This window comes from Bos indicus x Bos taurus, chromosome 13 (genome assembly GCF_003369695.1).
Source record: "Bos indicus x Bos taurus breed Angus x Brahman F1 hybrid chromosome 13, Bos_hybrid_MaternalHap_v2.0, whole genome shotgun sequence".
NCBI lineage: Eukaryota > Metazoa > Chordata > Mammalia > Artiodactyla > Bovidae > Bos > Bos indicus x Bos taurus.
This window is the reverse complement of record NC_040088.1, coordinates 43842937-43856435: the sequence shown is the minus strand read 5'-3', so window position 1 is coordinate 43856435 and position 13499 is coordinate 43842937. Positions and strand designations below refer to the sequence as shown.

The window sequence follows — 13499 nt, the reverse complement described above, 5'->3', positions numbered from 1 at the left end:
TTCTGTAACTTCTCGATGCTCAGTGCTGTGGTCTGTGTCCCAAATACAGTATTATCTCCATGAGAAATGTCATGGAGTGCTTAGCATGAAGTGAGTAGACATAAAAATCTGAATGAATGAATAGATAAGGGTACATTTTGGTACAGCCTATAGACTCAAAATGAAATTTCTTCCAGAGTCTGGGTGGAATAAAAGCTGCTTGAGGCAAGACGACAACATCTTTAAGCTAGAACAATGATTCTCAAGCATTTTATCCCCAGGACCCCTTTACACTGTGAAAAATTATGGAGGGCTTGACGTGTGGGTTACACCTACAGATATCTGCTATATTAGGAAAGAAATAATTTAAATGTTTATTTTAAAATATTAATTGGTTTCTTGTTGACATAAGTAACATTTATATGAAAACATCTGTTAATTTAGCCGCTAAGGTGTGTCCAGCTCTTTTGTGACCCTATCAACTGTAGTCTGCCAGGCTCCTCTGTCCATGGGACTTCCCAGGCAAGAATACTGGAGTGGGTTACCATTACCTTTTCCAAGGGATCTTCCCAATTCAAAGACTGAACCTGTGTCTCTTGCAGGGCAGGTGGATTCTTTACCACGAGCCACCTGGGAAGCCCCATATGAAAAAATAACTGCTGCTGCTGCTGCTGCTAAGTCAATTCAGTCGTGTCCGACTCTATGCGACCCCATAGACGGCAGCTCACCAGGCTCCCCCGTCCCTGGGATTCTCCAGGCAAGAGCACTGGAGTGGGTTGCCATTTCCTTCTCCAGTGCATAAAAGTGAAAAGTGAAAGTGAAGTTGCTCAGTCATGTCCAACTCTTAGCGACCCCATGGACTGCGGCCCACCAGGGTCCTCCATCCATGGGATTTTCCAGGCAAGAACACTGGAGTGGGTCGCCATTTCCTTCTCCAGTGTATGAAACTGAAAAGTGAAAGTGAAATCATTCAGTCGTGTCCGACTCTAGCGACCCCATGGACTGCAGCCTACCAGGCTCCTCTGTCCATGGGATTTTCTAGGCAAAAGTACTACATTTTTTTAAAAAATGAATGAGCAGTGACACTTTGAGTAGCTGTTCCACAGATCCTGATTAGCATCATGAAGATTCTTTTGAATGAGTGGATGTGGGGAGGAAGGGGGGCTCAAGAATTCAGACCACACTTCAGGGTCAGATGTAGCTTCTTCCCAAGCATGTAAGCAAGGCATGCAAGACTACACAAGTCTTCTCCGAGAAGAAGACACGTTTCCCCATCTCTTCCCCTGCGGCTCCCTGACTGCCTGCTCACCCACTCCTACCCCCACACAATCCTCTCTCTTCCCTTTCCCCTAACAAGTCATTGGAAGTTGATTTGCCAACTGTATGTATCTTTGAAATAGACATCTTTCTGTAACCAGAATAAGGATGGTATAAAGTTTAATCCAGGGCATCCATTTTGACTGTTCACTTTGACAGTAGGAATGTTGAAGCCTGGTTTTGCCAAGATTTGTTTATTCCTCTTTGTAGTTCATGTTGAGAAAGCAAACTGGGTGTCATATTTTTTTGTTTTATTTATGTCATATTTTAGGGTGATACCGAAACCTAAGTTCTTCCTCTTTCTCAGAAGCTGCTCCCTCCCTATTTCCCCCCTCCTCTGGGTAAAGGAAATTCACAAAGCCAGGATTTAAAAAAAAAGAAAAGAAAAGTGGTCACCTCTGTGCTCCTATTGAAGTGGCTGAAGCTGCCCAGCTCTGGGCACGCCTCTTCCACTTCCTGACGTCACACTATTTTTGTCTTTGAATAGCTCATTGACACAATTGCCTCGGAGATCGGCGAACTGAAACAGGAGATGGTGCAGACAGATGTCAGCCTGGAAAATGGCCTGGGACCCACCGAAGCCCACAGGTGACCGAGGCGATTAGGCATCGGGGACACGATGGGGGCGATGTGACCCTGGTAGCCACCAGGATAGCTGTTCCGGTCGCCTGGCAGGTTTGGGAACTGGGGGTGTGGTGGCCACTCCAGAAGAATCTTCTGTAGGAGGTGGGAGTGGCCTAGGAACCAGTTGTCTGGGTTCACATTAATCCATCTGAAGGCACTTGAACTTTACACCTTCTCCATTCCTCTTGGCATCAGAACCCGGAAACCTAAAGTTCTGTCTGCCACCTCCACCTTCTCACAGTGATGGAAACAGTAACTCAGCGGGAGCCTCCGTGTGCAAAACAGAATTCAGTGTAGCCCGTGTCTGTCTCCAGAAGGTTTGAAGGGAGCACTAAAGAGGATGGACTCGTTTTGCATTCTCAGGTCAGAAACAACCCCAGCACCTTCCATGGCCCTTAGCCCAAAATGTGACCCAGCGTATTGGAAATTGGATGTGGTTGTAAGCGATGAAGAAAGGCACTGGCTACCTGTGTTACGCTGTGTTCACAACACACAAGGTCTAAGTAGGTAGTTAAGGACTGGCATTTTCTGCAGAATGAGGATACAGAGGTGGGGAGCGGGCAGGCTGGAGGAGAGTCCCCAAACCTCTTCTAGTTCTTGGAAGCTCTAGTTCTTTGCAAGGACAGGAGGGCATAGTCAGTAGAAAATGCCATGGACACTTGGTGCCTCGGAGGCCAGATTCATTAGCAGTTTCCCCTTTTTCTCAGGAAATGGGGTTGAGGCTGCCTGGTGCAGTGTGAGGGTGAGATTTTTGGAGTTGGTTTTGCTTGCAAGTCATGAGCTGGGCAGGAGGAGTCCTGCAGAGGCAGGCAAACCAGGTGAATCTGGTTGTCAGGGCAAGTTTCAAACCAGCCCGACCTGTTCCTGCTATAGAGGAAGGAGAACCAGCCGACCCAGGGCGGGACCCTGCCACCCTGCAGCTGCCACCCTGCAGCTGAGAGTCTGTGCGTCCACACCCTGGGTCTCTGGAGGAATAAGTCCCCCCTTAGCTGTGCAAATACTCTGTGCTGTCTCCTCTCCTTTTGTACAAAAATGTTGGAGGTAGACTAGATGGTCCTCCACTTGGCATTCTGTGACTTCCCCTTGACTTTGGTATGAACAGTTTTAATGGGGTCATTTTTTCCCCAGAAACTAGACAAATACACAGTGATTTTTGATCAGAGATTTTCTGCCCCGTGTTCAATGTAGTTCCAGGTTTTTTCTCTTCACCCTTAACATTTCCTTTAAGGTTTTTAAATTTAAGAATGACTATAAACATCCCACGAAACCTTTTTCTTTTTCACGTTAGTGTCAGTTATTCTTGAATGCTATACTGGTTGATACGGAATTTATGAATTTTAAAGGCTTGTAGAAGGGAAATAGGAAAGTTGAGATTATCTTTTTTTAGTTTGTTTTTTAATTGAAGGGTAGTTGTTTTACAATGTTGTGTTGGTTTCTACCAAACATCAACATGACTCAGCCATAGGTTTACCCATGTCCCCTCCCACTTGAACAGCCGTGGCACCTCCCTCCGCATCCCACCCCTCTAGGTTGTTACAGAGCCCAGGTTTGAGTTCCCTGAGTCATTCAGCAAATTCCCCTTGGCTATCCATTTTACATACGGTAATGTCTGTTTCCAAGATTATCTTTAACAATGTGTACGGTGTTCACCACGTGTGGACCACTGTTTTAAGTACATTACATCTGCCAGCTCATTGAATCTCCTAACGACCCTTGAAGGAAACTCTATCGTGACCTTAGTTCTGCTGATCTGGGACCCATGTGACATGGAAAAAGCCCACCTGAGAAGCCTCTGGATTCTGTGCTGGGATCTCTCACTGACTGTTTGGAGCATGGAACAGGGACTCAGTTTTAATCCCTCCATTTTGCCCAGTGGAGAAGTCAAGAGAGGCAGATGATGGAGACGCACTGCGAGGAGGACTCTGAGCTGTTTGCAAATGAGGGCAGAGCAGGTCTGTGGTTACAGGGAGACAGTGGGTCAGCCTGGCACAGAGCACCCTGAAGGGCAGATGACCGGGAAGCAGTGGGAGTGAGGGGAGCAGAACCCAGTCAAATGAGAGCCTTGTAGAGAGAAGACACACCCTAACCCCATCCCACCCTCATCTCCTACCCCCACCCCCAGACGTGGGCAGGGCACCTTCTGGTGGCTGCAGGAAGGCATCCCAGTCACCTTCCTTTGTGACATCACCCATGGTGAGGGTGCCTGGGCGCTGTGGGCTACCGTCACCTGCCCCAGGCAGTCACCAGGAAGCGTCTGGGTGGATGCGAAATGAAGTACGCACTGACTCCCCAGGTTAGGATGTGGTTTCCTGCCTGCGGTGGCTGCTCTGTGGTTAATATTGAGATGAGCTGGAGGTCTTTAGCCTTTTCGGGTGTCATGGAGCCCCTCCTCGGGATAATACTTTACATGCATAAAATAAAATATGTAGCGCGACAGCGGGAACAACTGAGATACGAGGATCAGAATCGTTAACGTGTGATTTCATAGCGTAGGTGCTCCTTTACTGATATGTTAAAGGCCAGGTCAGGCTGTGGGTTGAGGAGCCGCTCTCATCTGGAGGCGGACAGGCAGGCCTGTACTGACACTGAGAGCGTCTGGGGCTGCTGGTGGTGACAGGGTCTCAGGGGCTGAGAGCACTACTGAGATGTGTTGCCTGCATTCAAACTGGGAGGAAGTTAATTTCAGAAGGAAGCAGGTTAGTGGAAGTAAAGATGTCCCTTTTTTCTATCCATGGTCAGCTCCCACCTTCTGTCCCCTGCAGGGACACTCGTGGGCATCGGGGACACCAGGCTCCCTGGTCTCCTCTCACCTCGCCTGCCACTGGCTGCTTCCTCCTTGTCCCCCTGCCCACCTGACCCTGGGACTCCCAGCGGCCTCTGCACCATCCCCTTTCTTTTCTGAATAGGACCCTCGGTGTCCATATCAGTAAAATAGGGACAATAACGGAGCTTTACCTCTGAATCGTTAGGAAGATGGAGTTAACAGCTGTGAAGCACTTGGCCCAGTGTTAGCACGTGGAAAGCACAGTATCTTGTTTACAGAGACATCTCTAGAGCCACTTCCTGTGTGATCCCATCCAGGCTTGTGGCTTATGATCCAACCATAGGTTAAATGGAATCTTTTTGGTTCCACTTCCTCTTACCTCTCTCCATCTCATCCATCCGTCATTATGAGCATTCCCACCTCCAGAACATTCCCAGGTTCCCAGCTTGTATCCATCCCTAGGCTGGTCCTCTGTTGGATCCACATGTTTGCATCCAGCTGCCCACAGCCTGACCCTTGGCATTTCAAACTTACAAAGACCAGGACTGAGCCCTTGGTTTCCCTTCACAAACGCTTCAACCCTGACACCTCTTGTCTCATAACTGCCTTCCCCTCTATCTCCAAACTCTAGCAGCTCTGCTAATAAGATAGATCCAGGGTGGGACCACTCCTCACCAGCACTGCAGTAGACCCTGCCTGCTGCCCCTGCTTTATCTTCACCGATTCACCACCTCTGAGCTGGTTTTTTTTGTTTTGTTTTGTTTTGTTTTTAATTTTTGGCACAGCTCCCGCAGCATGTGGGACTTTATTTCCTGGACCAGGGATCAAATCCATACTCTCTGCATTGGAAGGTGGAGTATTAAACAATGGATTGCCAGAGAAGTCCCTCTGAACTGTTATCTAAGTCAGAGGATGGTCTGACTTTAGTTCATCTGAATCCAAGTCATGTCCCTCCCGTTCAAAGTCCTTTAGTAGTTTTCCATTTAAAACCAAAATCTTCACCATAGCCTTCAGTCCTTCGGGGATCCAACCCCCACCCCTGCCCCGCAAATCTCTTCTGACAGTGTCACCTACTCCATCTGTCTACTCCAGCCCCTGGGCTCCTGGCCAAGCAAGCTCCCACCTCCCAGACTTTATCCTACCGTTCCTTTTGCCTGGAATGCCCTTTCTGCAGGAAGCAGTCACCCATGGACTCTCCTTTCTCCTGTCCCCGCAGCTGGCTGTTATTATTTTTTTTTTAATATTAATTTATTTCTTTGGCTGCATTGGGTCTTCATTGCAGCCACATGTGGGATCTTCTTTGCATCTTGCAGGGACCTTCATTTGAGGCTCATGGACTCTCTAGTTGTGGAGTAGGGGCTCTTAGTTTCCCAACCAGGGATTGAACCTGTGTCCCCTGCATTACAAGGCAGATTCTTAACCCCTGGACCACCAGGGAAGTCTCTGGCTTTATTCAAAGTTGTAGAACTTGTACAGACCTGAAATGGACTCACTGGCTTACGTTTGTGTTTTCTGCCCCCGACACTAAAAACTACGCTGTGTGAGACCAGAGACTTCATCTGTGCCCAATGCTGTTTTTTTTCAACACTCAGGATGGTGTCTGGCAGGTAGCACTTAGTAAATATTCAGTGAATGGACAAATGACAGTCGCCAGCCCCTTTGAGATTCTAAACATATTCAAGCCTCTTGGAAGAGCAAGACGCCAGGCTCATAAAGCAATTAGGGGACCTCAGTTCAGTTCAGTTCAATCGCTCAGTTGTGTCCAACTCTTCACGAACCCATGGACTGCAGCACGCCAGGCTTCCCTGTCCTTCACCAACTCCCAGAGCTTGCTCAAACTCATGTCCATTGAGTCAGTGATGCCATCCAACCATCTCATCCTCTCTCGTCCCCTTCTCCTCCTGCCTTCAATCTTTCCCAGCATCAGGGTCTTTTCAAATGAGTCAGCTCTTCACATCAGGTGGCCAAAGTATTGGAGTTTCAGCTTTAGCGTCAGTCCTTCTAATGAATATTCAGGACTGATTTCCTTTAGGATGGACTAGTTGGATCTCCTTGCAGTCCAAGGACTCTCAAGAGTCTTCTCCAACACCACAGTTCAAAGGTATCAATTCTTCAGTGCTCAGCTTTCTTTATGGTCCAACTCTCACATCCATATATGACTACTGGAAAACCCATAGCCTTGACTAGATGGACCTTTGTTGGTGAAGTAATGTCTCTGGTTTTTAATATGCTGTCTAGGTTGGTCATAGCTTTTCTTCCAAGGAGCAAGCGTCCTTTAATTTCATGGCTGCAGTCACCATCTGCAGTGATTTTGGAGCCCAAGAAAATAGTCTGGTGCCTAAAGAAATAAAATGTTGAAGATGTGGGATAGGCTTTAAGCTTCCTCCAGAGCATAGGGAGGGCCCCCCAGTGTACTCACTTCTGATCTCCGTACCCCAGGAGTAAACACTTTCCTGGCTTCTGTTGCCATCAGTCAGATTTGCCTGTTTGGGGCCTTAATACAACTGGAATCATACAGTGTGTATTCCATTCTATGAATACAGCACAAGTTGTATTCTCCTGTTGATGGATATTGGCATTGTTTCCAGTGTGGAGCTATTTTGAATAATGCTGCTGTGAACGCTGGGCTGGAAGAAGCACAAGCTGGAATCAAGATTGTCAGGAGAAATATCAGTAACCTCAGATATGCAGATGACACCACCCTTATGACAGAAAGTGAAGAGGAACTAAAAGCCTCTTGATGAAGGTGAAAGAGGAGAGTGAAAAAGTTGGCTTAAAACTCAACATTCAGAAAATAAAGATCATGGCATCTGGTCCCATCACTTCATGGGAAATAGATGGGGAAACAGTGGAAACAGTGTCAGACTTTATTTTTCTGGGCTTCAAAATCACTGCAGATGGTGACTGCAGCCATGAAATTAAAGGACGCTTGCTCCTTGGAAGAAAAGCTATGACCAACCTAGATAGCATATTGAAAAGCAGAGACATTACTTTGCCAACAAAGGTCCGTCTAGTCAAGGCTATGGTTTTTCCAGTGGTCATATATGGATGTGAGAGTTGGACTGTGAAGAAAGCTGAGCACTGAAGAATTAATGCTTTTGAACTGTGGTGTTGGAGAAGACTCTTGAGAGTCCCTTGGACTGCAAGGAGATCGAACTAGTCCATCCTAAAGGAAATCAGTCCTGAATATTCATTGGAAGGACTGACGCTAAAGCTGAAACTCCAATACTTTGGCCACCTGATGTGAAGAGCTGACTTATTTGAAAAGACCCTGATGCTGGGAAAGATTGAAGGCAGGAGGAGAAGGGGACGAGAGAGGATGAGATGGTTGGATGGCATCACTGACTCGATGGACGTGAGTCTCAGTGAACTCCAGGAGTTGGTGATGGACAGGGAGGCCTGGCGTGCTGCAATTCATGGGGTTGCAAAGAGTTGGACACAACTGAGTGACTGAACTGAACTAAACATTCTTGTGTCTTTGGGGGGAACATGTGTGACAAGCTTCAGTTCGGGACATAGGAATGAATTGATGGGTTGTAGGATCCTTATATAGTCAACATTAGTAAATGGTGCCCAACAGTTTTCCAAAGTCATTATGTCAATTTGCACTTCCACCCACAGTGTGTGAGAGTTCTGAATGCTCTGTTCTTATCTACACTTGCTGTCATCTACCTTTTTAAATTTATTTACTTATTTATTTGGCTGTGTTGGGTCTTAGTTGTGGCAAGTAGGATCTTTAGTTCTGGCATGCACACTCTTAGTTGCAGTGAGCATGTGTGTCCTATATCACTTAGGTCGTGTCCAACTCTTTGCGACCCTATGAACTGTAGCCCACCCGGCTCCTCCGCCCATGGGATTCTCCAGGCAAGAATACTGAAGTGGATTGCCATACCCTTCTCCAGGGCATCTTCCCGATCCAGGGATCAAACTTGCATCTCTTATGTCTCCTGCATTGGCAGATGGGTTCTTTACCACTAGTGCTGCCTGAGAATCCCTAACTAAGAAATATATGCACCCAAATCTGGTAGAGCCATTTTGGCTATTTGGGGGGCTTAAATTCTTCATTTAAACTCAGAATACATTTTAGCCTCCAATACAGTTTCCCATAGTTAATAAATACATGTCCTCAATATCGGTGACTTTAAATACAGAATTTAATGTCACTTTGTATTATTCCTTTCCATCTTTTCCTCTTGAAATAGTATGTGCAGGGTGACTATTCTCCACTGATTATAGCTACTTTTGGTCTTCTGAAAGTCTTGGAGGATCTTTTCATGAGGTCTTTTGGAACAAGTTCAAGTCGTCAAAGGCAAAATCGCTTTGTGTTTTGTCTCCTGACATAGTGTCTGTGTCCTGTGCAAAGCAATATTTTCCTCTTTTGCCATATTTGGAAACCTGTCTGCCCCTCAGAATTTGGGGCTCATCCTTAGGTCCCACAGCATCTGAGAGCAGACCATGCCCAGAACCAACCACACCTGTCAGAAAAGTTGGTTTGTCTCCTAGGAAGCTCACAATAATCACTTGCTACAGAATCTTAGCTATATCTTGTAGCATCTTAGATTCTTTCTTTAAAAAAAATGCTTACTGTTATCAAAGTTTATGTTCATCTTACACATGATCTATTTCTAAGAATTATTAACACTGTTGTTGTTTTAGTCACTAAGTTGTGTCTGACTCTTTGAGACCCCCATGGCCTGTAGCCCACCAGCCACCTCTGTCCATGGGATTTCCTAGATAAGAAAACTGGAATGGGTTGACATTTCCTTCTCCCAAGGATCTTCCTGACCCAGGGACCGAACCCACATCTCCTGTATTGGCAGGTGTATTGTTCACCACTGAGCCGCCAGCGAAACCCCACGCATATTTCCATTAATTCTGATTTGTCAGCCCTCGCCTGTTCACCTTCTTTCTCGAAGACTATCTGATGGCAAACAGGATAGAGAAGCTCTTTGACTTGAGTTGAAGACCCATTTGTCTGAAACACTCAAGTGACACCATAGACACAGCTGCTCTTTCCTTCAGTGGAAGCAGGACGATGGGGTGCTTTTGGGGGGACAGAGCTCGGTTCATCAGAAGCAGAAATAGTTTTGCAGTAAGACAGTGACCCATCATGCCCGTGAGGATATTCTGCCATGACTTGCCTGACCAGTTTTCTCCCAGTTCCTTAAGATGTTTCCTGATTTCCAACCACTATGCAGGTGTTTGGATTATGGTATCAAGGAATTCTACGTGGACTGACCAACTCTTTTCTCACACTGTTACCAAAGTGGCAACAATTAAGTTCAATTTACATAAAATGTGTTTCGAGCGGGTGCTATTTGCTAACATACCTAGACAGGAGCCTAAAGTGTTACACAACTTAAGGAAGAAAGAATGGTCAACAAATATCATATAATGGGAAGAGGACATAATAGTGGACTGTGCCAGATGTCCTGGGGACCTTAGCGAGGATGTGGGTAATTCCAGGTGGGAGGCGGTTTTAGCAAAGATGCGACTCAGCCTTAAAGAATGAGGTGAGCAGGTGTAAAGACATCCTCTAAATCAACAGTTCCCGAAACAGTTGTTTTGCCCATTTTGACTGGTGATATTGGGGAAGGTTTTTTTTTTTTTTTTAACATTTATTTTTGTTTATTTATTTGGCTGCGCCAAGTTTTAGCTGTAGCATGTGGGATCCAGTTCCTCAACCTGGGATGGAACCCAGGTGCCCTGCATTGGGAGCTCAGAGTCTTAGCCACTGGACCACCAGCAAAGTCCCAGGGAAGGCTTTTAAAAAGAACATATAAGATTTCTTTTTTTGATCAGCAAAAGCAAAACCTGCACATTGTAGAAAAAGCATAATGCAAAAAATAAAAATCAGTATTACCACGAACCCACCCCCTGAGATATAGTCCCTTCTGATTGCTCGTTGGTTATTTTCGTTCTTTGCCTGGGTACATGTCCTGCCAGTGTTTCCTGGGCATCTGAGTGGTAGATTATGATTTTCGCTGACTTACAAGGACGTTTTTGGAGAATTCTGGAAAGGCACAGTGTGTTCTAGAAGTAGATTCGAGTTTTGTTGTGGGGCTGGTGGCCCAGATCTCTTGCGGCCTTTACAGACCTTGGCTGGCCGCTGGATTGGTAGTTGACTTTGCTGCAGAACATCGGGTCAGTTAGATGCAGGGTCTGACTGAATCTGGCTCTGAGACACCCGTGGTGTGACCCTAAGGAGAATTGCTTTTCCATGAAGCTCCACGCTGGCCAATGGCTGGGCTCCGGGATCAGCGGGTGAGACACAGCCCGCCTGGCTCCTGCTCCTGTTTTCAGCTTCAAGGGTGCCCAGGACAACAGGTCCTTTGTTCCTTTCTTAGTTTTACAGGAATGAGGGGAGACCCTGCCAGCACGGGCTCCTATCTGCCCTTTCCATCTCTCACTGGTAAGTCATTGGCAGGAAGTTCATAAGTAAAAAAGTCACTGAATCCTTCTCCTCTCCTGCAAGTGGCAGGGCCACGTCCCCTGATGTTCCCTTTCCTGTTCTGTTCTCTCCAACTGGTCCTCAGTTGATGGAGCTTTTTCATAAAAATCCTCCTGTCACTGCTTTTAGAAATCTTCTTGACGAAGTCAAGGCCTCCCCTCCTCCCCCAGCAAGTAGCAACCCTTGGCCAGGGGGGATAAAGCCCGTCACCTCAAATCTGTTCATCTTTGTCCTTGCGGAGTTCAAGGGGACAAAAAGGCCTTGGGGGATGAAAATACCCATTTTTGTGGTGTAGGGAAACTGCACAATTCAGGACTGGGCCCAGTTCTACCAATTTCTAGCATTTGACCTCAAAGAAGGAGATGGCCTCTAGTTTCCTCTAGATGGCCTCTAATTTCCCTTCAATGAAGGTAGACCTGCCACGCTCCTTATGAGAACATGCCACCTCCCAGGCCTCTGCCCATCACATTTCCATCCCAAGTGGTAGGTCAGAGTCTTCTCAGCTCACCTGGCAAATTCTCTGTTATAAACGGAGAAAGGAGCCACATACAGCCAGAATGAACTGGGGCCCCCTCCTCCAGACTGGACCACTACACAGTGGGTTTTATTTGGCTTCACACATTCTAAAGAAGTGTTTGCATGACTGAGAGTGTTAGGAAATCATTGTACATCAGCTACCAGGCATCTCTGAAATGAAAGGTTTTCTGGGAAATTTGTGTTTGCTATGTATATGTGTATGTGTGTTTAGCAACATTTGGAATTGGTCCCTTTGCCAGAAATTTTTATTAGATGTATCTTTTTGGGATGAGCTGGTCTTTTCTGTCTCTCTACCTAAGAGGCTTTTTCTTTTTTTTAAATTAAGCATTTGTTTATTTATTTGTTTATTCATTTGGCCACTCTGGGTCTTAGTGGCAGCGTGTGGGATCTAGTTCCCTGACCAGGGGTGGAACCCAGGCCCCCTGCATTGGGAGCACAAAGTCTTAGCTACTGGACCAGCAGGGGACTCCCTGTGCTGGGTTTTGACAGGTGGGTTGCAGCCAGTTACAGACACTCAAGAGCAGTTTTGACATATACGTATAGGTGATTCAGATCGTTGTACAGCAGAAACTCACGCAACGTTGTTAAGCAATTATATGCCAATTTTTAAAAAATGGAAATAAAAGGAAATGAAATGGGGGGAAAAGTGTGAATGTCGCAAGGAGGGGCTGAGAAGAGGCGATAGATGCTCTTCTCAGGGTGGTCTTCCCTGCTGAAACTAAGAGAAGGTTTGTGAAGATTAATACAGGAAAAATAGTCTTCTTACTCGAATCATCTTAGCCCATCATCCGTTGTGCCCAGTTTTTCACTTATTCATGTGCCATCTTTGCTATTCATTTGCCTGATATTTTTCTTTAAGTTGGCTGCGTGTTACATTTAAGATAAATTTAATAAGCCAGCCATGAAAAGACAAGTGCTACATGACTCTGCTTATATGAGGGATTTAGAGTCGTCAGATTCATAGAGACAGAAAGTAGATGGTGGTTTCCAGGCACTAGGGAGAAGGGAAGAATGGGAATTACTGTTTAAAAGGTAGTTTTTTGGACTCTGTGGGAGAGGGAGAGGGTGCACTGATTTGGGAGAATGGCATTGTAACATGTATAATATCATATATGAAACGAGTCGCCAGTCCAGGTTCGATGCATGATACTGGATGCTTGGGGCTGGTGCACTGGGATGACCCAGAGGGATGGTATGGGGAGGGAGAAGGGAGGAGGGTTCAGGATGGGGAACACATGTATACCTGTGGCGGATTCATTTTGATATATGGCAAAACCAATACAATACTGTAAAGTTAAAAAATAAAATTAAATTAAAAAAATAAATAAAAGGTAGTTTTAGATTTGCAAAAGGAAAAGAAGTCTGGACGTGAATGGCTTCATGAATTTATACTTCACAAATCAGGCAGCATTCCATCTACGGAGGAAAAAGGCGCTCCCTTGGGCTGCAGGAAAGGAAAGGTTTTTTAAGGTAGAGAGGAAATGGGAAAATGAAATTATTAGCAAAGAATTCATCGTTTATAGCAAGGTCACCCTCCTAAGGAAAAGGAGGGGCCTATTAGACAGTATGTCTTATTAGTGTTAACCAGGAAATTTCAAGTTGGCTGCTTACAGGTCACATTCTTGAGGAAGGTTGAAACCATACTTAGCTTAGTTAGGAAGTTTTAGTGGGCTCAGCACAAATAACTCCATTTGGAGCCTGTCATTTCTTTTTTATCAGTAGTGATGGTTGTGCAACAATATGCATATGTATTCAACACCACTTAAAAATGGTTAGGATAGTAACTTTTATATTATGTGTGTTTTTCCACAATAAAAAATGGGGGGA

General features: G+C 45.8%; 1 protein-coding gene across 7 annotated transcripts in view; it reads left to right on the top strand.

The window, feature by feature from the left end:
• RIN2 (Ras and Rab interactor 2) overlaps positions 1 to 13499 on the top strand; it is a 207762-nt gene that overhangs the window by 142534 nt on the left and 51729 nt on the right. For 4 of the 7 annotated variants that reach the window (XM_027559602.1, XM_027559603.1, XM_027559604.1 and 1 more), the window contains one exon: positions 1784 to 1884. In XM_027559602.1, the coding sequence (XP_027415403.1) occupies positions 1784 to 1884 (101 nt within the window). Of the gene's footprint in view, positions 1 to 1783; positions 1885 to 2115; positions 2284 to 13499 lie in introns of those variants that run through there. The other 3 variants (XM_027559607.1, XM_027559605.1, XM_027559606.1) reach the window with 2 other exon arrangements.